The sequence below is a fragment of the Chrysemys picta genome, chromosome 12 (assembly GCF_011386835.1).
Source record: "Chrysemys picta bellii isolate R12L10 chromosome 12, ASM1138683v2, whole genome shotgun sequence".
NCBI lineage: Eukaryota > Metazoa > Chordata > Testudines > Emydidae > Chrysemys > Chrysemys picta.
The window spans coordinates 4,831,829-4,854,448 of record NC_088802.1 but is presented as its reverse complement, the minus strand read 5'-3'; the positions used below and the strand labels follow the sequence as shown (position 1 = coordinate 4,854,448).

The window sequence follows — 22,620 nt, the reverse complement described above, 5'->3', positions numbered from 1 at the left end:
TTCTCCAGGACCGCTGAAGATAAGACGAGAAGTGATGGGCTTTAATCTGCAGCAAGGGAGATTTAGATTCCATATTAGGGAAAACTTTCTAGCTCTAAGGCCAGTTCAGCTCTGGAAAAACTCCCAAGGGGGGTTGTGGAATCCCCATCATTGGAGCTTTTAAGAACAGGCTGGACAAACGGCTGTCAGGGACGGTCTAGATTTACTTGGCCCTGTCTCAGCACAGGGGACTGCACTGGATGACCTCTCCAGGTCCCTTCCAGTCCTCCATTTCTATGAGTCTAAAGCGTAAGGCCTCTAGGCACTGCTGTAATACCAGTGACAACACCCAGAGCCTGCTCCTCCAGCAGATTCTGCATGGGAGTAATAGGAGGTCCCACTGTGACAGGTTCGGTTGGGGTGAGGGGGTCTGTGGACTCTGGGGTGGGGCCAGGGATGAGGGGTTTGGGGTGCAGGCTGCCCTGGGGCTGCAGTGGGGAGAAATATTAAGGTTATAGGTTATAATTTAATGTAATGTATATAGTTATGAGGCTGAAAATGTATCCTCATGGCTTAGCAAACCCAGGCAAAAACTCTCCAAGAACAGAGAGGCAGTTCACACCTCGTCAGGGCATGGATGGGACAAACCCAGCCCAGCCTCACAGCAACAATGGACACTGGTTTAGGCAGCAACAAAATAATCTGTTAGACCCTGGAGGGAGTCATCCCCTTCCTTTGGTCAGTTTGAGACTGTGATGAGGTAATGCTCACCTGACTCTGAAGGGGGAGGGCAAAGCCAGGAGGGAAGAAAGGACATGATAAAAGGGAGAGACATTTTGCCATGCTCTCTCTCTTCCTCCTACATCTACAGACACCACCACCATCATTGACTGAAGCGCTGATCAAAGGGGAGAGCCTGGCTGAAGAGTAGCCAGCCTGTGGTGAGAAGCGTCTAAGTTTGTAAGGACAATGAAAATGTTAAAATCAGCTTAGAATGTGTTTTGCTTTTATTTTATTTGACCAAATCTGACTTCTTGTGCTTTGACTTATAATCACTTAAATCTACCTTTATAGTTAATAAATCTGTTTGTTTATTCTACCTGAAGCAGTACAAGTGTGTCAGAGGCTCCCCTTGGGATAACAAGCCTGGTACATAGCAATTTCTTTATTAAATTGACAAATTTATATAAGCTTGTCCTGTCCAGCGGGCATAACTGGACACTGCAAGACGGAGGTTCCTAGGGATGTGTCTGGGACCGGAGATATTGGCTAGTGTCATTCGCTTGCACAATCCAAGGAGCAGCTTACATGACAGCCCAGGAGTGGGGTTCTCACAGCAGAGCAGGGCTAGGCTGGCTCCCAGAGTCGAGGACTGGAGTGACCTAGCAGATCACTGGTCCAGACAATGCCAGAGGGGAACGTCACACACACTCAGGGGATTATAAGCTTTGTAATGATACCTTACAAGACACCTTTTGCACGAAGCATATTTCAGTTACATCATATTCACACATTAGCATATTTTCATAAAATCATATGGAGTGCAACGTCGCACTAGTCACCCCAATCTTTTAATGCATTTAACCCTACAAGGCAGGGCAGTGCTTTTACCCCCGTGTTACAGATGGGGAACTGCGCCCCAGATCGATTTCAATGGGAAATAGGCATGTAAATACCAGTGAAGATCAGGCCCAGGTGACTCACCCCAGGTATCAGTGGTGGGGCAGGGAATCAAAGCCAGGTTTTGCAGGTCCCAGGCTAACATCCTAACAACTGGACCATCCTTCCTCTCTTCAAGGCAGGGGGGCCTGGCCCCACAAAGGGCGTCGTGCTGCTGAGAAGTATCCGAGGGGTAGCCGTGTTAGTCTGAATCTGTAAAAAGCAACAGAGGGTCCTGTGGCACCTTTGAGACTAACAGAAGTACTGGGAGCATAAGCTTTCGTGGGTAAGAACCTCACTTCTTCAAATGCAAGCATCTGAAGAAGTGAGGTTCTTACCCACGAAAGCTTATGCTCCCAGTACTTCTGTTAGTCTCAAAGGTGCCACAGGACCCTCTGTTGCTTTGTGCTGCTGAGAGTCACAACCCCTAACTTTCAGATGCCTAGAAAAATCTCAGGAACAGCGCCAGGAACCACCTCGCCTGGGTTAGGTTCCCCAGCTCCCCGACACACTGAATGGGGAGAGGTAGGCGCCGTAGAATGGGATTCACAACAGCCAGCATGCTGGGCAGGGAGATGCCTACTCCAGCCAATGCTAATGAAAGGGGTGTGTCCTAAGCCCTGCCCCTCTCAGGGAGTTTGGCACCTAAGTCCAGGCTGGAAGGAGGCACCTATCTCCGCTAGCGATCCACGAACGGGACACGTCTCTGCAGTCAGGTGATTAAGCCGCCTGAGTAATTTCTTGTGAGATGGAGATAGGCAGCTGGGCAGGGAGGATGACTATGAGCCATCAATCCTAGGGTGCATTAGGCAAGATATTTCCAGTAGAGACAGGGAAGTGTTCGTACCATTAGTCAATATTAACTGTCAGGGTGGTTAAGCACTGGCATAAATTGCCTAGGAAAGTTGTGGAATCTCCATCATTGAAGATTATTATCTGCCCATCCCTGACAGGCTTTTGTCTAACCTGCTGTTAATACTTAGTCCTGCCTTGAGTGCAGGGGACTGGATTAGACGACCTCTCGAGGTCCCTTCCAGTCCTACGATTCTCTGATTATACAAAGCACTGGTGAGACCTCACCTGGAATACTGTGATCTTCCATGTTTAAGAAAGATGAATTCAGACTGGAACAGATGCAGAGAAGGGCTACTAGGACGATCTGAGGCATGGAGGACCTACCTTACAAGAGGAGATTTAAGGAGCTTGCCTTGTTTAGCCTAACCAAACGAAGGCTGAGGGGAGATAGGATTGCGTTCTATAAATACATCAGAGAGATCAATAGCAGGGAGTGAGAGGAGTTATTTAAGTCAAGGGCCAATGTTGGCACAAGAAAAAATGGATATAAACTGGCCATCAATAAATTTAGTTTTGAAATCAGATGAAGGTTTCTAATCACCAGAGGAGTTTAGTTCTGAAACACTCTTCTGAGGGGAGCAGCGTGGACAACAAAATAACTTGTTTTAAGACTGAGCTTGATAAGTTTATGGAGCGGGGATACGATGAGGTTGCCTACAGTGGCATGTGGCCCATCCATGACTCCTATTAGCAAATATCTCCAATGGCCTGTCTTGGGACACTAGCGGGGGAGGGCTCTGAGTTACTACAGAGAATTCTTTCCTAGGCATCTGTCTGGTGGGTCTCGCCCACATGCTCAAGGTCTAACTGATCACCAGATTTGGGGTCAGGAAGGAATTTTCCCCCAGCTCAGCTTGGCAGAGACCCTGGGGGGGTTTCATCTTCCCCTACAGCCTGGGGCACGGGTCACTTGCAGGTTTGAACTAGTGTAAATGGTGGATTCTCTCTCACTTGAAGTTTTTAAACCATGATGTGAAGACGTTAGTGACTCAGCCAGAGGTTCAGGGTCTGTTACAGGAGTGGGTGAGTGAGGTTCTCTGGCCTGTGATGTGCAGGAGATCAGACTGGATGATCATGATGGGCCCTTCAGGTCTACGAGTCTATAGGGCTGCGTGTGTATCTGGCGGGTGGGCAGGAGGGACACGAGCATACAGGCCAGAGATCTGCAGATGAATCCCGCACCGCCGGAGCGCCGCCGACATGGGTGAGTTGTGAGAGTCTGAGCAGGCGTTATTCTCCCCCTACATAACGAACAGTGTCTAAAAACAACCCCCATGACACCTGCATCTGCCAAACTCAACTGGCAGTTGGAGGCTCCGTGATTCAGAGCATTGTGGGTCAACCGTCAGACAAGAACACATGGAAGTTGTGGTTGACTCAAGCAGCTGCTGGGGGGTAGATACAACGTGTCTCACAATCAAAGAGCTGGATAAGGAAAGCGGGAGGGGCGATAACACAATACGTTGGAAGTGGTGAAATACCACAGGAAAAGCAGCTGAAATAAATTTCTTCTTTGGCGGGGGTTAAAATCCCGCACCCCTCCTGAAACCACCAATTACAGTGACCAGTGAAGAACTGGGAAGCAGTTTCTATAGGGGTCTGGCTGGCTGAGTTTCTGGCTGAATGCTTATTATACAGAATGCCATTTGTTTTCAGTTTTTAACTGAAAAATTCCAGGGTTTTACAAAAGTTATTTGGTTGGGTTTTTTTAACCAATTTTCGACCTCTGCAGTACACGGAAATACTAATTATGTTTAAAAAAATCCAGCACATTACATTAGGTTGGTGTGTTCACGTTAATAATAAGTTAGTCTAAGTGTAAATATGAAGCTGTCTATTAAAGTGAAAACACACACGTATGTGAGTGCCTACATGTATGTATTATGTACAGTTCATAACACAAACCACAGCGTTAAACTGATTTTCCTCTCAATACTCCCACTTTCCTCTACTTGTTGCTTTTTTTTTCTGTCCCCCAATATTTAACCAGAAAACTGTGACGTTAATTTTTTGCACTGATTTTCACCTATGTTTAAATTTTTTTGTAATAAACACTGATAAATTCCCGGGACTTTTAAACAAAATAAAAACCAAAAACAAGAAAGGGCCTTGGTTCTATATATTACTAGTAACACGTTAGAGAGTCTGGAATTGGTCCCTTTTTATTATCTGAATCTTAATAAAATCTCCACCACTGTAAATGTTTCCATCAGGATTGGATGTTTTTCTAAACCCTTTGCTCTAGTTCAAACCGGAATTCATCCAGGGCCGCTCTCTGGCCAGTGCTATTCCAGAGCTCGGGCTACACGATCACAATGGCCCCTTGTGACTTGGAATCCATCAATCTTGTCCGCTCTGTCTCAGAGTCGTAGGACGTCAATGGGCCCCAGTTCCAGACCCTTCAGTTGTCACGAGCAAGTCTTACCACCACAGTTTGGTGCCAGGCTTTGTGGCTACGCTGCACTGGTATAAATGGGCTACGTGAACTGGGCCCATCGTTCGCCCTGTTGCTTAAAAACCAAGCCAGGTGGTGCAGTGGGTAAAGAATCCCAGGAATGTGTTTGCTCCTAGGTCTGAACAAAGAGCTCTGCTAAAATAAGGAACTGGATCAGATATGAGATCAACTCACCCAGCAGCGTGTTCCCCTAGTAACAGCAGCTGCAGAGCATGAAACCCGCAGTAGGCACTTCAAAGCAAACAGCATTATCCCCCAAAGCTGCTCTGTCTGTCTGCAACGTGGATACGCAGCCTGGCACCAAACTCTGTGGGAGTAGAATGAGCAGAGTGCCCTGACAATGGACGGGGCTGGAACTGGGGCCCATTGATGTCCCAGGACTTTGAGTCAGAACTGTCCTAGCTTACGCCCACGCTGGACTCAATGCACTGGCTGTTGTCCGCTTTTGTAGGCCAAACAGCCCCAGGCTAAGAAGACCAGTCAGGACGCCCGGCAGTCTGCATCACTGCAGAGCGTCTGCCTAAAACCTTTCCCAACCCCCCACTCAGACTCTCCTCCTGAAGAAAAACAGGCTATAAACTAAAAATTTGGCTATCCAATTTGTTTAAAAGCACAAGAAACAGGATACCATGTGTAATGTACCTGTTATTCGTTGGCCTGACTCATATCAGCCACGTTTGCATGCACACGGACATTTGCATCAGTTCCCAGGGAAAAAAAAAGAAAAAACAAGCGGAAGAAGAAGATAAATGAGCAGTAGTTAACAGACAGCTGAATCCGATCAAACCCAGTTTTTGCCATTTCCCGGGGGATGGTACTTCTCCAGAGTCAGTTACCTGGCAGCGTTTTGCATTCATTTACACCCCACCCGCCCCGTGATTTTAGTTCCTGCAGGTATTTCTGTAACCCTCCCCCGGGCAGGGGTGGCAGAACGGCTGTGGGTGGGGACGGGGGGCATGGGATAGCGCCCCCTCCGCAATGGAAATAGTGCAGGGGCTGATCTGTTTCTGCCCCTGCACGTCAGGCCGCTCAGGCTGGGGGGTTTGCAGCTGCTGGGGGCAGAGACAAGAGCAGGGGTGGGAGCAGCCACTGGAGCTCCAGGGATCGGGCTGTGGAGCAGGTGGGGTCCAATGCGATCAGGTCAGCAGCAGCTACCCCTGGGGAAGAGACGGAATCACCAGGACCCCTCTTCCCCGGCCTTTTTACAGGACTAGAGTCACAGAACAGACGGAGGTGGTCATGCACCGTTATCCCTGTGGTTAGAGCAGCGCCTGGGAGACGGTCGGGTTGTGGGGTGTCCTAGGACAGGAACCTCCCAATCGCTCCTGCTGACGCCATATAAAGTACTCAGATCTTCACTGGGCCAGAGAGCATGTGAGAACGTCCCAGCTACCGGGCTATGGAACCGGGCACCTAGGAGGGAGAAATCCCTGCTCCATCCTCTGTGAACATCCTCCCCGTAGGACTTTTAGTCCAGTGGTTATGACAGCATCTACCCCTGCCCCACTATTTTGTGAATGGCACCTAAGTCAATGGGGGGGTGGGGAATGGCCAAACTATTTGGTGAAATGGTGTCAAATTTGCAAATAGCTTCTGGTCAACTGAAACGGCATTTTACAGCAAATAAAACAATGCATGTGAAAAAATTCATACATACCCCAGCGATAAGCCAACATTACTCATGTTCAGCTACAAGCTATGAAAAATGGGGGAGGCCTCATTTCTTGGAAGACAAGATTAGGGAGGTAACTAGATCAGCAGAAATGCTTGCGCTAAGATAAGCAAATGAGACAGTACGCTAGAAGAGAGAATGTCTGCACCAGCTATGATAAAAGGGAGAACACCCGGGGAACCATTTGTTAACAACAAGAAAACAATGGACAAGAGAAGTCAGGAGCGTAAATATGAGGTAAAGAGTAAAGTTAAACATAGTCGAGTTCTATTAACCCTGGGCTTACATTGCAGTGTAGATGTGCCCTTTAGTGCTACCCTCTATATCTTACCTCTCAGTCCCAACAAATGACAGTGACAGCACTGATCTGCTGACCAGGAGGTCTTGGTTCAGTTCCCAGCAATGTCACAAGCTCCTGGCATGACCCTGGGCTAGTCAGTTCAGCTCTGTCCTACCAGACAGGCCCGTGATAACGCTTGCTTGGTGAGGGAATATTTCATTCCTATTCGGGAGGCCCAGACTCTGCAGTGACAAACAGACACCTCCTAAACTCCCCACACCTGGAGTAGGAAATTCCACCCACCATCAACTTGGCTGCTACCAGAGAGGCAGGGCTGGAACAGCAGATTTGAAGCGAATGGCAGACTGACATCTGTGTTCCTTCACACACACGCCACTCAGATCAGATCTATAGTTTGTATTCCTGGGCTGGGATACCGAGCACCGATAGCCAGATGAGCACAGTACACCCGTTTATACATCTCATCCATTCATCATGGATTTCCACTGTAAGCTCTTCAGGGTGAAGGGGTATGGGGTTTAATTAATCCGTATAGCTCCAAGTGTGACGGGTTGGATCACAGAAACCCCCTTGGGAGCTGCCACCAGATGTGCAAAGACTACCCCTGCTCCTGTTTTCCCTGCCAGCTCAGGACTCCAGCACCCTGTCTTGCTGAGCCAGACACTCCTGTCTGGCTCCAGACACAGATCCAGGGTCTGAATCTCTTGTCCCAAAGCTGCAAGTTTACCTGAAAACAGCTCACAGAAGTGCGCTTGTCTTTAGCACTCAGATGCCCAACTCCCAGTGGGGTCTAAACCCAGATAAATCCGTTTTACCCTGTATAAAGCTTATGCAGGGCAAACTCATAAATTGTTCGCCCTCTATAACACTGATAGAGAGATATGCACAGTTGTTTGCTCCCTCAGGTATTAATACAGACTCTGAGTAAATTAATAAGTAAAAAGTGATTTTATTAAATACAGACAGTAGGATTTAAGTGGTTCCAAGTAGTAACAGACAGAACAAAGTAAGTCACAAGCAAAATAAAATAAAATGCGCAAATCTATGCCTAATCAAACTAAATACAGATAATCTCACCCTCAGAGATGTTTCAGTAAGTTTTTCTCAGACTGGACACCTTCCAGGCCTGGGCACAATTCTTTCCCCTGGTACAGCTCTTGTTGCAGCTCAGGTGATAGCTAGGGGATTCTTCATGATGGCTCCTCTCTCCCCTTGTTCTCTTCCACCCCTTTACATATCTTTTGCATAAGGTGGGAACCCTTTGTCCCTCTGGGTTTCCACCCCCCCCCCCCCCCCCCCCCCGGAAAAGCACCGGGTTAAAGATGGATTCCAGTTCAGGTGACATGATCACATGTCACTGCAAGTCTTCATTACTCACTTGCCAGCACACACGTATACAGGAAGACTCACAGGTAAATACAGCCATCTGCAGACAATGGGAGTCATCAAGATTCCAAACCATCATTAATGGTCCACACTTTACACAATTACAATAGGCCCTCAGAGTTACATTTTATATTTCTAGTTTTAGATACGAGAGTGGTACATTTATACAAATCGGATGATCACACTCAGTAGATTATAAGCTTTGTAATGATACCTTACAAGAGACCTTTTGCGTGAAGCATATCCCAGTTACTTACATTCACTTATTACCGTATTTTCTCTAAAACTATCTCAGTTACATTATATTGACTTATTATCAAGTTTTTATAAAACCATATAGACTGCACAACGTCACACCGAGCATACTGGTGGTTGGCAAGTAACAAATCGCAATCCCTTCCACCAAGATCAAACCGCCTTCAGCCCCATGCAAGACAAGAAATGTGCAACATGAGAAAACAGGATCAGCAGCTGAACCATAAGAAATGGCCGTACTGGGTCAGACCAAAGGTCCATCTAGCCCAGTATCCTGTCTGCCAACAGTGGCCAGTGCCAGGTGCCCCAGAGGGAGTGAACCTAACAGGTAATGATCAAGTGATCTCTCTCCTGCCATCCATCTCCACCCTCTGACAGACAGAGGCTAGGGACACCATTCCTTACCCAGCCTGGCTAACAGCCATTAATGGACTTAACCACCATGAATTTATCCAGTTCTCTTTTAAACCCTGTTATAGTCCTAGTCTTCACAACCTCCTCAGGCAAGGAGTTCCACAGGTTGACTGTGCACTGTGTGAAGAAGAACGTCCTTTTATATGTTTTAAACCTGCTGCCCATTAATTTCATTTGGTGGCCCCTAGTTTTTATATTATGGGGACAAGTAAATAACTTTTCCTTATTCACTTTCTCCACATCACTCATGATTTTATAGACCTCTATTATATCCCCCCCGGGAGCGAAGGACCTCTTGCTGAATTGCCGCCAAAGTGCTGCAGATCGCGATCACAGCTTTGGGGGGGGCTGTTTGGGGCAGCAAAAACCCTGGAGCTGGCCCTGCTTGGGGAACACCACTAGTTACCCCTCTCCATTCTGAGGAGTTACCATTTATTCCTACCCTTTGTTCCCTGTCTTTTAACCAGTTCTCAATCCATAAAAGGATCTTCCCTCTTATCCCACGAGGAGCCAGTCCCCAGAGGGCAAGCGTCACCCTTTGCTAATATTTCAATATTCCTAAATAACCCCAGGACTCAAACATCACAAGCAACGGTCATGAGAATGGCTCCAAAAACCATGAACTATGTCAACATTTACTATTTTTGTGCAACAGCTGATGTAGATGCATTTAATATCTTTGAGTCTTTTCCCAGTATCAACTTCATACACATTATCTTTGTCATTGGGAGCCAGGGGATTGTCAGTGGGGGAGGGAGGGACAAAGCCTGAGATGAATAAACAACTCCAGGGACTTCCCACCACCTCTGTGCATTTAGACCTTTCCCACCCTCTGGAGATTTAGCAGAACCAACATATGCCAAGGGCCATCCTTGCATACACAGAATACGCAGCTGCCCCAAATGTCATGGTGCCCTACGTAGCTGCTTGCTTCGTATGTGGCAGCGCCGGTGGCCAGCCCCATCCCCCAGCTGAGCCCCCTGTGCGTTCCTGGGTGGGTGCAGGGCCCAGGACAACTCCCTGTGCTCCTGTCCCGCCTCTTCCCACCCCCATTTTCCACCCCTACTCCCAAGCCCCCTCCCCCAGCGACAGACGAGGCCCAGGCAGCAGGGGGGCCTGGCAGCAGGGGTCAGGGTTACCCCTGCACTCACCGGCGGTGGCAGGAAACAGAGAAGCCCAGCCCCAGCCTGCCCCACTCTGCTGGCTCCCCGCTGTGTCGCTCTGCTTCCCGAGTGTGTGTGTGTGGGAGGGGGGGGCACTCCTTCTCCCCAGCCCCCTCCCCCAAGTGACACAGCTGGGGCGGGGAGAGCGGAGTAGGCTGGGGACAGGTCGTTCCGCTTCCTGCTCCTGGCGCCAGGTCCCCTGCTAATCCCCCGGGCCGCTCTGAGCCTGTGGGGCCCCCCAAAGCAGCCCCCCACAGCTCCTGCCTCCATGGCCCCGCAGGCCTGGAGCGCAGCCCAGACCCTCCACAGAGGGAGCAGGGGGGAGCAGGTGTTCGGGCTGCGTAGGGCACCATAATTGGAAGGGACGGCCCTGCCTTTGTCCCTCAAGTAAGAGCACGTTGCATCCGAAGGCGTGGGTTAAATGGAGAGCCGTGAGCTGCGATAGAATGAACGCCTGTCAAACTGCAACGTAAAATCTACAAGCCGATAATTAGGCCCTGCATTTTTATATGGCTCTGAACACTGGGCAACGAGAAAGAGACCGGAACAGATCTGGAAATCAGTGAAAAAGAAAAGCGTGCGCTGGCTGCTGGGAGTTCCAAGGGGGGCTCTGTTTATTCGCCTCCTGGTTTCTCGGCCTTTCGGATTCATGTTTTCCAGCTTTTCTCGCTGGCCACAAGGCCTAGAAACAGACCAGAAGGTGAATAAACATTCGGGGTTCACTGCACGTCTCTCCCCCTCCCTGGCCTCCTCAAGCCCGGCCTCTTCATTTTCAGGCCTCTGGCCAGGTGCCGCGCTACAGGGCTGAGAGCTGCTGGCCTGGCTGACACCGCAGGGACTGAGTCCAGATCTCCAGCACTAACAGCATGAACTGCTCCAGTGTGAGCTGAGCTGGGCTCAAACAACCCAGATCCTCTGTGCGTCGGGTGCAGAGGAACAGCCTGTAACACACAGGCCAGGAGGGGCAGCTTGTTCCCGTCTGGCCGTGGAAAGGCCCCTGCACTGGTGAGGGGGATTTCTGGGGTATTCCCAAAGCAGGGGGGCCTTGACCCCTCCCCTCCAGCCTCTTTGCACCCCGACTCAGGCCCTCATTTTGCAAACAGCCATCGGACTCCTCTTCCCACCCTGCTCCCTTAGCCCGGATCCAGCCTGCCTGCTGCAAACCAGACCCCTTCTGCTGTCTGCCTTCCCCATGGAATGAGCCGCCTCCGTCCCTCCCCCAGCAAGCATGGATCTCCCCTCCTGCCCCACCCCTCAAATCCAGGGGCCTCCCTCCCCCCATTCCCAGATCCACCCACCCCATCACTGCTGTTCCCAAAACAAGGGTACCTCCTTCCCACCATGCTGAGAGCCCTCCATCCTCCCCCCAGCCCATCTGAGCAGAGCAGGGAGCGGCTGCTAGCTGGGGGGGCTGGTTATGGCTGCGGCTCTCCCTGCATAAGGCCCCATAGGAAGGGAGGTGATCCAGCCAACCCACAATTGCCCATCTGTTCTGTACGGCCCCTGGCTCCCATCCGCCCACAGATGCCCCGGCCCTGCCTTCATTTGGAAACCCCCACTCCCTTTCCCCTGGCATTGAGGATGTGGCCCAGGGGAGGGTTCAGCGGCACTGGGGGGGGGGGGGGGGGGGGTTCGGCCCTCAGCTGTTTTCTTTGGAGTAATATGGCCCTCGCCACTTTATGAGTTGTGCAGGTCTGGGGGCCTTACTTCAACAGGCAGCTCTGCATATACACACACAGTAATGTACTATCATAATACATAGATTGCACACAATGTATTGTATTTTCCGCATAAAACAAGTTATATTTTACATATATGAATGATACAAAAGTAGGGTGAAAAAAATCAGAAAAAAAAAAATGAAAAATATTTTTTGTAAAACCTGGGAATTTTTTGGTAAAAATCGGTTTAAACTGAAAACGAAGGGGCTTAAGTGTGACTCAGAAAATTGGATTTCTATCCCTGACTCTGCCCCCTCTCTATTGTGTGACCTTGGGCCCGTCTCTTCCCCTCCCCCTGTCTTGTCTATTTGGATAATAAACTCTCCCGGGCAGGAACTGTGCTGTATTTTTTGCTCTTTGCACAACAAAATAGTGTATAGTATCCACACAGGCACAGGGGAATTCCCAATCACGGTGTTTACTGACTACACACCCACACGCCAGGCTCAGCTACACACACAGTGCCACTCCGGCTGCGTCTGGCTCAGGACAAAGTGAGCGCAATTAACTGATCTACAAAGATCTACAACCTATCCTGAAAATGATCCCTCACTCTCACAGATCTGGGGGCGGCGGTGTGAATATGGGGTGGGGGTGTGGATAAGGGTCGGGGCAGTCAGGGGACAGGTAGGGTCCTGGGGGGCAGTTAGGGTGGGGGGGTTCTCAGGAGGGGGCAGTCAGGGGACAAGAAGCGGGGAGGCTCAGATAGGGGGTGGAGTCCTAGGGGGCAGTTAGTGGCAGGGGTCCCAGGAGGGGGCAGTCAGGGGACAAGGAGTGGGGGGGGGGGGGTTGGGGGTTCTGAGGGGGGCAGTCAGGGGGTGGGAAGTGGGAGGGAGTGGATGGGGCAGGGCAGGGCTAGAGTGGGGCTCCCCCCCCCCCCCCCCCCCGTGTCCTCTTTTTTGATTGTGGAAATATGGCAACCCTAGTTGAGCAGTTTTGGCCAGGGGCAGCCATGTTGTGAAGAAGGCTGGCTCGGTGCTCGAGGCGTTGCCATGGTACCTGGAAAATTTAGATTTAATTCCTGACTCTGCCATAGACTCCCGGTGTGACCTTGGCCAAGTCATAACGTCTCCACAGCCCAGGTTGCCAGACTCTACGGGCAGGGAGGATTGCCTCTTCCTGTGTCTGTGCAGCGCCCGGCACAACGGGGCCCTGATCTCAGATGGGGCAGGGACTGTCTCTCCCTGTGTGTCTGTGCAGCGCCCGGCACAACGGGGCCCTGATCTCAGCTGGGGCAGGGACTGTCTCTCCCTCTGTGTCTGTGCAGTGCCTGGCACAACGGGGCCCTGATCTCAGCTGGGGCAGGGACTGTCTCTCCCTGTGTGTCTGTGCAGAGCCTGGCACAACGGGGCCCTGATCTCAGTTGTGGTCTCCAGGTGCTACAGCTGTTAGTAACCGTTCACCCCAGCAGGGTGTGCCTAGTGGGGAGCTCAGTACAGCACAAGGCCAGATGCCAGCAGTGTAGAGAAGCCCCCGGCTCCAGCTCTGGGGGGGTGAGGGGGGGCTCCATGAACCCCACCCATTCCCAGTAAGCGATGGATGAATCCTTACTGTGACTGGCAGAGATAGAGGAAGCCAACACCCTGAGCACCGGGACGGCAGCTTACAACAGAAGATCAGCGCAGCCGCTGCTAACCCAGCCCCCCAAGGCAGGCGGTTAGAGGGGAAAAGGGAACTGTTCCCATGGGCAACTCTGTCCCAGTGCCATGTCCTTCCAGGGTCCCTTCTCCCAGGGATAATCCCGCAGCTCCTTGCTGTTGTGCCAGACAGACCTCCCATTAGTGTCTGTGGTCTCACGAGGGCCTTTCTGCACCATCCTCCTTCCACCCCACGTGCATTTGCCCCACACCGCCTCACTGCCGCCCTCCCCCCCCATCCACAGCATTCCCTGTCTCCGTTTTTTCTAGCACAATCTCGTTGTACAGCTCTCTTAACTGAGTGATGCAGCCACCTCTGCTGGCTAGATCCTCTCCCTCCAGCTCGGAGGCATCAAACCCATTCAGAGGAGAGGTCTGGATTCATTGAACCATAGGGTTAGACGGGACCACAAGGGTCATCCACTCTAACCCTCTGCCAAGATGCAGGATTTGTTGTGTCTAAACCAGCCAAGACAGATGGCTCCAGTCTCCTTTCGAAAACCTCTCGTGAGGGAGCTTCCACCACCTCCCGAGGCGTCTGTTCCATTGCTCTGCTGTTCTTCCAGTTAGGAAGTTTTTCCTGAGATTTAATCTAAACCTGCCATGCTGTTGTTTGAACCCATTGCCTCTTGCTCTGTGCTCCCCCTCTCCCCACACACACTCATTTCTTTTTCTCTGGGCCATCAGTCACAAGAGGCGCCAACCTGCCAGACGCCCCGGGCACAGGGCCAGAGCTGAGCTGGAGGAGGTGATGCTGGAAGGTGCTGCCAGCGCCCGGCTCTTTGTTCCACACAGACCAACCCCTGCCATCCTGCAGCCGATCAGCTGCAGCGTCCCAGGGTCAGCCTGACACAGAGAAACGCCACCAAGCCGATCAATTCACCGCCCTGAACACACCTTTTCTCCACCCTCAGATCCGCTCTCCGCAGATGTCCAACCCTCAGTCCCTTCTCGGGTGTTTTCCCCACACCCTTGGGGGTTTGAAGGGGGGTTTCCCTCTTCTGCCTCCAGCAACCACATTCCTTTAAGAAATCCACTAACTCCTCTCACCCCCAAACTTCCCCTGGACACAAGCCACCACTTACCCTGATCCCAAGCAGCTGCAGCGAGTTAAATGAATTGGGCCTGCTCCATGCAGGGTTCATCTGTAGGACCCAGAGATTGCTGGCACTGCACCATTTCAGCCCCTCCTCCCTTTTATTTCCTGAGCCCTCCCACTCATTCTCCCATTGGTTGTTGAGAGGTAATGGCAGAAGGGGTCAGTGAGGAGGAGAAGGGGGAATGATGAAGGGACAGAGTTGATGATTAACTCTGTATGATCTCGCTTGTCTCTGCTAGCCCCTCTGGGATGCTGCTAAGCACTGGAATAAATTGCCTAGGGGGTAGGGTGACCAGATGTCCTTATTTTATAGGGACAGTCCCGATATTTGAGGCTTTTTTGTATATGGGCTCCTATGACCCCCCACCCCTGTCCCGATTTTTCACAATTGCTGTCTGGTCACCCTACTAGGGAGGTTGTGCAATCTCCGGCACTGGAGATTTTTAAGAGCACGTTGGACAAACACCATGGGCTAGAAAATACTTATTCCTGCCTTGAGTGCAGGGGGCTGGACTAGGTGACCTCATAAGGTCCTTTCCAGTTCGATGATTCTATGCTGGGTCCTCTGGCAACCTTCACTCTAACCAGCCCAGTTATTTTTGCATGTGGGAATTAGCCCTCACAAGGCCACGGAACAGAGGGAACCCGAAAGCCACAAATGAGCTCCCAGCTGCTGTGGCAAAAGGGCTAACCTGATCCGGGGGCACTGCATTAGAGGCAGCCTGGTCTAGCACAGGGGTTCTCAGGACAAAAATTTTGGTGGCCTCAGAATGCGGCCACCAACTCTTGCTGCTGGCCCCTCACACTTTTTCCTAAAATACTTAATTAGCTCCCCACAGGTCACTGAGTGCAACAGGACAGCAAACACCAGATCCCAGCTGGTGTGTGTCAGTGTCGCTCCATTGGAGTCAATGGGGCCAGATCTCCAACTGGTGTGGCCACACCTCCATCCCAGACACCCAGCTGGTCTGAAGGAGAACATAACCAGTTTTCCTCCATCCAGGCTAGATTACTAGCTGGGATTAAGTGACTGCAGTGGATCTAGGCTGAGTTACATGTAATTTTACATAATTAGACTGTGGAACTCATTGCCACAGGAAGATGTTGGAACTTTGCAACATTCAAAAAGGATTGGACCCTTTTGGGCATAAAAAGAGCTCCCAGAGTTACAATAGTTCATGCTAACAAATTGTGGCAGGGAACCTCCTGGTTCAGGGCATAGCTCAGTCTAACTATTAGAGACCAAGGTATGCCCTAATATGGGGTCAGATTAACCCACATCTCCTGCTGCACTTACATTTGCCTTTGAAGCATCAGTTACTTGCCAGAGGCAGGGTACTGGGTTAGATGGATCTTGGATCTGATCGGATCCAGTCCAGCAATTCCTATAGGAACTGCCCCGACTATAACAGGTGCTGTGACTTCTGCCTGAGTCTGCAGACAGCCTGAAACAATCATACAAACTTATCTGCCTGGGCACTAAGGGAGATGGTCCCTTAAATATTAATGTTGTGAGTTATGTCACTGCTTGTTAACGCCTGGGAACAAGAAAAGGGACAATTATTGTTATGAAAATCCGCATTAGCAATTCTTCTAGTGAGGAATGATAGACTAGCTGGGGGAGGGAGCAGACACGGAGCATGTCTCAGTTAAGCTACGGAGGCTTTTAACACCACTTGCTTTGGTTACAAAAAGGGGAACAATTAGTTTCATTTCCCTGACGTGGGAACACGGGGAGTCAGGCTGGGTTTCGCACCAGTTTAACTAAAGGGATTTAAAAATGCACCTTTTGTGAAACCAGCACAACCCTGATCCCAGAACAAAGCCAAAGTCTCTGGATACGTTGAGCAGTTTTGGCCAGGGGCAGCCATGTTGTGAAGGGCTGGCTCGGCGCTCCAGGCGTTGCCATGGTATCTGGAAAATTTAGATGTAATTCCTGACTCTGCCACTGACTCCCGGTATGACCTTGGCCAAGTCATAACGTCTCCACAGCTCAGGTCGCCAGACTCTACGGGCAGGGAGGATTGACTCTTCCTGTGTCTGTGCAGTGCCTGGCACAACGGGCCCTTATCTCAGCTGGGGCAGGGCCTGTCTCTCGCTGTGTGTCTGTGCAGCGCCCGGCACAATAGGCCCTGATCTCAGCTGGGACAGGGACTGTCTCTCGCTGTGTGTCTGTGCAGCGCCCGGCACAACGGGGCCCTGATCTCAGCTGGGGCAGGGACTGTCTCTCGCTGTGTGTCTGTGCAGTGCCCGGCACAACGGGGCCCTGATCTCAGCTGGGGCAGGAACGGTCTCTCGCTGTGTGTCTGTGCAGCGCCCGGCACAACGGGCCCTGATCTCAGCTGGGACAGGGACTGTCTCTCGCTGTGTGTCTGTGCAGCGCCCGGCACAACGGGGCCCTGATCTCAGCTGGGGCAGGAACTGTCTCTCCCTGTGTGTCTGTGCAGCGCCTGGCACAACGGGGCCCTGATCTCATTTGTGGTCGCCAGGTGCTACAGCTGTTAGTAACCATTGACCCCAGCAGGGCGTGCCTAGTGGGGAGCTCAGTACAGCACAGGGCCAGATGCCAGCAGTGTAGAGAAGCCCTTGGCTCCAGCCCTGGGGGGTGTCCATGAACCCCACCCATTCCCAGTAAGCGGTGGATGAATCCTTACTGTGACTGGCAGAGATAGGGGGAGCCAACGCCCTGAGCACCTGGACGTCAGCTTACAACAGAAGATCAGCGCAGCCGCTGCTCACCCAGCCCCCCAAGGCAGGCGGTTAGAGGGGAAAAGGGAACTGTTCCCATGGGCACCTCTGTCCCAGTGCCATGTCCCTCCAGGGTCCCTTCTCTCAGGGATAATCCAGCAGCCCCTTGACGATGTGCCAGACAGAGCTTCGACTTGTGTCTGTGGTCTCACGGGGGCCTTTTTGAACCCTCCTCCTTCCATCCCACGTGCATTTGCCCCGCTCTGTCCCACACCACCTCACTGCCACCCCCCCCCCCATCCACATCATTCCCTGTCTCCGTTTGTTGTAGCACAATCTCATTGTGCAGCTCTCTGAACTGAGTGAAGCAGCGACCTCTGCTGGCTAGATCCTGTCCCTTCAGCTCAGAGATGTCAAACCCATTCAGAGGACAGGGCTGGATTCATTGAACCATAGGATTAGACGGGACCACAAGGGTCATCCACTCTAACCCTCTGCCAAGATGCAGGATTTGTTGTGTCTAAACTACCCAAGACAGATGGCTCCAGCCTCTTTTCGAAGACCTCCGGTGAAGGAGCTTCCACCATCTCCCGAGGCGTCTATTCCATTGCTCTGCTGTTCTTCCAGTTAGGAAGTTTTTCCTGAGGTTTAATCTAAACCTGCCATGCTGTTGTTTGAACCCATTGCCTCTTGTTCTACCTCTGTGGCAAGACAGAGCAACTTTTCTCTCTCTTTTTTATGGCAACCTCTCAAGTATTTGAAGACTGCTGTCATATGCCCCTTTATCTCCTCTTTTCCAAACTAAACATACCAAGTTCCTTCAGCCTTTGCTCAGAGGGCTTGCGTTCCATCCCTTGGGTCATCTTTGTCGCTCGCCTCTGGATCCCTTCCAATTTCTCTACATCCTTTCTATACATCGGTGACCAAAACTGGACACAGTACTCCGGCTGCCACTGTGCTGTCTTGGCCGGACCCCTTTTCCCCACCCCTCTTCTTACGGGACTTCCCACTGTGGGGACCTACGCTCTGACACCCTGAGCATGGCCCTGAAGACACACACACAGATTCTCTTACTTCAGTGCCCGCTGAATCTTCCCCCGGGCATCCCACCAGTGTCAGGCTTTTAAACTCCGATTCCAATCTCTGACGCTCCCCAATGTCCTTTGGCCTCTGAGCCCATCGCTCTCTGTCCTACTTCCACGGTGACCTTGCAAATCACTTGTAATCCGCTGAGACTCCATCCCTGCAAACTTCCTCCCACAGAAAATGAACAGAACGCACTGAGTCAGGGTGGCAGCTAATTGCAGAGAGATGAATGTAGAGACAGCCCCATTCAATGCACGTGTTCTGTATGATCCAATAACTGAGTCCCTGATACATGCAGCTCCTCCTCTTTTCTGCTCAGACCTCCTGGTCCTCCCCAAACAAACATCTCGTGAGTCATACAGCTGGTTGGTTGCCCAGAATGAGATGCTGTGGCTGGTGGTAGAAGAGAAGTTGAAGAGGGAGCAGATGCAGCATAGACGGGGTTGAGTCATTTCACTGCTAATTAACTTGCTTTCCCCAGCTGACACAGCAGGGTATTTTGCAATGTGCTTCCTTCAGCCCTAGGCCAGGTTGACTTTTAACCAGCAGAATTTTCTGATGGAAATTTAGATTTTCAGTTAAATGAGGGTTTGGGTTTTTTTAATGGACATTTTCTGGTTTCCCTGAAAAGTTTTGACTTTTCCCTGAAGAGCAAATTTGGGCCCAAACCTGAACATGCCTCAATTTTCAGCTGATTTTGTTTTCTTTTGGTTTACAGCAGTTTTTTAGGGGGCTGGGGGGGGGGGGGGGGGGAATCAATATCAGATAAAAAGCAGGTTTCTGTTGCCAACCTGAAAACAAAACATGGTGTTTATTTCCTGTTTTTCACAAAACATCATTTTTTCCCCCTTGAACATTTTGACAAAAATTATTTTTCCCTCCAGTTTCCTGGGAATTTTCCCCAGGAGAGGAAAGATTTCTTGCCAGCTCTAGCTGCAAGCTAAAGTTGTATGTGTAAGAATTAAATTAAATCATTGTCAGTGTTGCCAACTCTCACAATTCTATCACAAGCCTCACAAGATTTGGTGCTTTTCTTAAAGCGCCAGCTCCTGGAGTCATGTGATTACATAAGAATCTAAGCATTCCTTTTATAAAGCAAATTCCTTGCCTTTTTAGTTCCATAGGACAGCTTGAAAACATGACCAGAGTGGGCCCTAAATGCTCAGAAACCATTAGTCAAATAAAAGTACCCTCTACAATTTATTTTTAAAAACCCCTCATAATTTTGAAGCCAATTTAATTATTCAGAGACCTGATCCATGATTTTTAAACACTTGGGATTGACTATATTGATTACTGGCTGCATCCGTATGTGCTCTGGGTACCTTTCATCTGTACTATAACAGTGCAATCACTCTGAGCATGAAGCCAGCTCCCACAGGAGAGTATAATGAGATTTCGAAGCCCGACATCACGTGTGCTTAGCAATGGGGATTCCCATCCTCCGCTCTCTGCACTGGTTCCCCAGAGAATATCACATCAAGCCTAAGATCTCCCAACGCACTTAACAAATTGGGCCCAGGACAGCTAACAGCTCAACACCACATCTCTGCCACAATAGAGCTGTCTGAAACACAGGTTCCGTATATACAGCTGGGTGACATTTTTCACACAAAGCTTTTTTTCCCAGGTGATAAATGCAGATCCGGTGACACCAGAATATTTGGCAAATTCATCTCAGTTTTGCCAAATTGTCTCCGTAAAAATAACAAACCAAAACTAACTCTAAAAAAGTCAAAATGTTTCATTTTTTGACCCATTTTCAACAAAATGTTTTGATTCTTTTGGTTCAAAGAGACTTGTAGTTTCAAAAACTTCCTTTCATTTTATTGATCAAATGCTTAAAATGCTCAAAAGAAAAACACCACGGTTCATTTTGGATCCAACAAAATGTTGAATTCGACCCCAGATTAATTTTGTTTTCAATTTTTTGATTCACCAAAACTTTCAAAGAGTTTCATTGTTCGGTTCAACCCAAAATAAATGTTGGTATTATTTTTCAGACTGGCCAGCGTACCAAAAGAAATCCATTATTTGCCCAACTTTATCTGCATCTCATTGTGCAGAAGACAGAGGTTTCTTGGGGTACGTTTGCAGTGCAAAAAAACCCGCAAAACCTGCACCCGTGAGATGTCCTGATTTTATAGGGGCAGTCCTGATTTTGGGGTCTTTTTCTTATATAGGCTCCTATTACCCCCCACCCCCGTCCCGATTTTTCACACTTGCTGGTCACCCTACGTGAGTCTCAGAACCTGGGCCTATAGACTCAGGTTTGCGGGACTTGAGCTACAGGGCTAAAAAATAGCCACGTAGATGTTCTTGCTCAAGCATTGAAACCCAGCTGGGGGGCGGCTCTTAGACCCTGAGCTCCAGCCCAAGCGGGAATGTCTGCCCAGCTACTTTTAGCCCTGTCGTGTGAGCTGGAGACTTGCTACCGCACATTTGGGTTTTTTTGCAGTGTAGACGCACCTTTGGGGGCTGGACGGGCTGTGGAACGAAGTCCAGCAGGCTCGAAGAGCTGCCCCAGACTCAGCAAGCCCAGCTGGTAGAAATCAACCTGGAAAGTTCCCCTCTCCCAGCAGTAGGGGGCAGCGTGTGTCCGTGCTGTGCCCGTTCACACCCCTAAAAGCGATGCAGAGTGTGCTGAGCGTTGGCAATAGCCGGGCTCTCTTAACTCCCTGAGGTGCCCCGCCAGCTCGGAGAGAACATTCCCCAGGGGAGATGATCCCGTAGCTGCAGGGTTACGGCCCCGTCCTCGGAAGCAGCTGGCGCTGCCCACCGGCGGAGACAGGATACTGGACTAGGCGACGATCCAGCCTGGCAGTCCCTGGGAAGCCAGAGGTTACCTGCCACTAAGTGACTTGTGTTCTCTGGCTGAATCGCCTCTGCAGAGCCGCCCCGACCCCCACTCCCAGCCCCCCACCGCCGAGAGTTACAGGCTGTGCCTGGAGTGAGCGAATAGCTGAGGGACAGGGTCATTCGACAGGGCCTGGGGGATTTCCCGGGTCTGAATGAGCTCTCCCTTGACATCTAGCGATGAGCTGGGGGGAGAAGATCTCAGCACCGGGTGGTATTTGCATAGACACGCCCACTCTGCCCAGGTATTCAGCAGACGCAGCTGGGTCCCAAAGTGATCGATTCTGGCTGGCGCTGGGTTACAAACCCCTTTAGTGTTGAGTGCAGGGGTAATGACAGGTGGTTTTCCTGCTCGTGTGAGTAAAGGGCAGCAGAACTGTACTTAGTCTGCCCAAAGTGAGGCGGTCACCCTCAGCTAGACCTCGCTAAGCTGGGGATAGGAACGGCAAACCCCAGTGACAGCAGAAAGAGAGAGAGAGGGGAGGGGTGCGGGGGGTGTTTCTAATTGGTGGCATGGGGTTTTGTGGAAGGGCTTGTGTTTATATATACCAGTCTGGCTGTAGCACTTTAATGAAAATACTTCTATGCCAAAGAGCTCTCAAATCGGTGAGAGTCAGAAGGATAAATTCTCTCTTTGACATAGCGCTGTCTACCCGGGCAGGGGGAGTACATTGCTTGTGGGGGAGGGGATTTTTTACACCCATTAGTGATACCCATATACACAGGTGCCCGCTTCTAATTTTCCCCTGGGGCAGTGCTTCTCTATCCTGGGAAATTTCCCCAAATCTGGGAATTTGTGAGTAAAATGTTTTGAATGAAAATTCCCAATTTCCCAAGTTGAAACATTTTACTCACAAATTCCCAGGTTTGAGGAAATTTCCCAGGATAGAGAAGCACTGGAAAAAACTGGGAATTTTTCACCAGATTTGGGAAATTTTTAGTGCTAGGTTGGGAAAAGTTGGCATCATGATATAGAAGCACTGCCCTGAGGTGCTCAACCCCTGTTCAGCCCCAAGCCCTGCCCCCTCCCCACTCCTAAAACCCACCCCCAACTCCAGCCCTTCTCCCAAGGCTCCATCCCTGCCCTGCCTCTTCCCCACCTCTTTCTGCCCCTCCTCCAAGCGTACCCCATCCCTGCTCCTCCCCTACCTCCCCGAGTGGCCTTCACACCAGAACAGCTGTTCTGTGGCATGCAGGAGGCATGGGGAGGGAGGGGGAGGAGTTGATTGGCAGGGGTTGCCAGCAGGCAGGAGTGTGGGGAAGAGAGGGGAGCTTGGCTGCCGGTGGGTGCTAATCATCCGCTAATTTTTCTCCATGGGTTCTCTATGGCTGGAGCACCCACGGAGCCGGCGCTTATGCCGAGGTAGGTCTGCAGTGTAGACCTGGCCTAAGAG

The 22,620-nt window shown here is 50.7% G+C and overlaps 1 protein-coding gene across 11 annotated transcripts in view; it reads right to left on the bottom strand.

Annotated features, from left to right (window-relative positions):
* The window catches only part of LOC101939156 (C-type lectin domain family 2 member D-like), a 54,925-nt gene extending 36,373 nt beyond the window's left edge, over positions 1–18,552 (bottom strand). For 3 of the 11 annotated variants that reach the window (XM_065564155.1, XM_065564153.1, XM_065564157.1), the window contains exon 1: positions 7,204–7,457. Coding sequence is in view for 1 of the 11 variants with exons in the window: in XM_065564151.1 (XP_065420223.1) it covers positions 1,684–1,744 (61 nt within the window). In the remaining 10 variants the exon portion in view is untranslated. Of the gene's footprint in view, positions 1–1,683; positions 1,903–6,951; positions 7,170–7,203; positions 7,458–14,582; positions 14,886–18,358 lie in introns of those variants that run through there. The other 8 variants (XR_010591973.1, XM_065564151.1, XM_024112657.3 and 5 more) reach the window with 6 other exon arrangements.
* Positions 18,553–22,620: the final 4,068 nt, after the last annotated feature.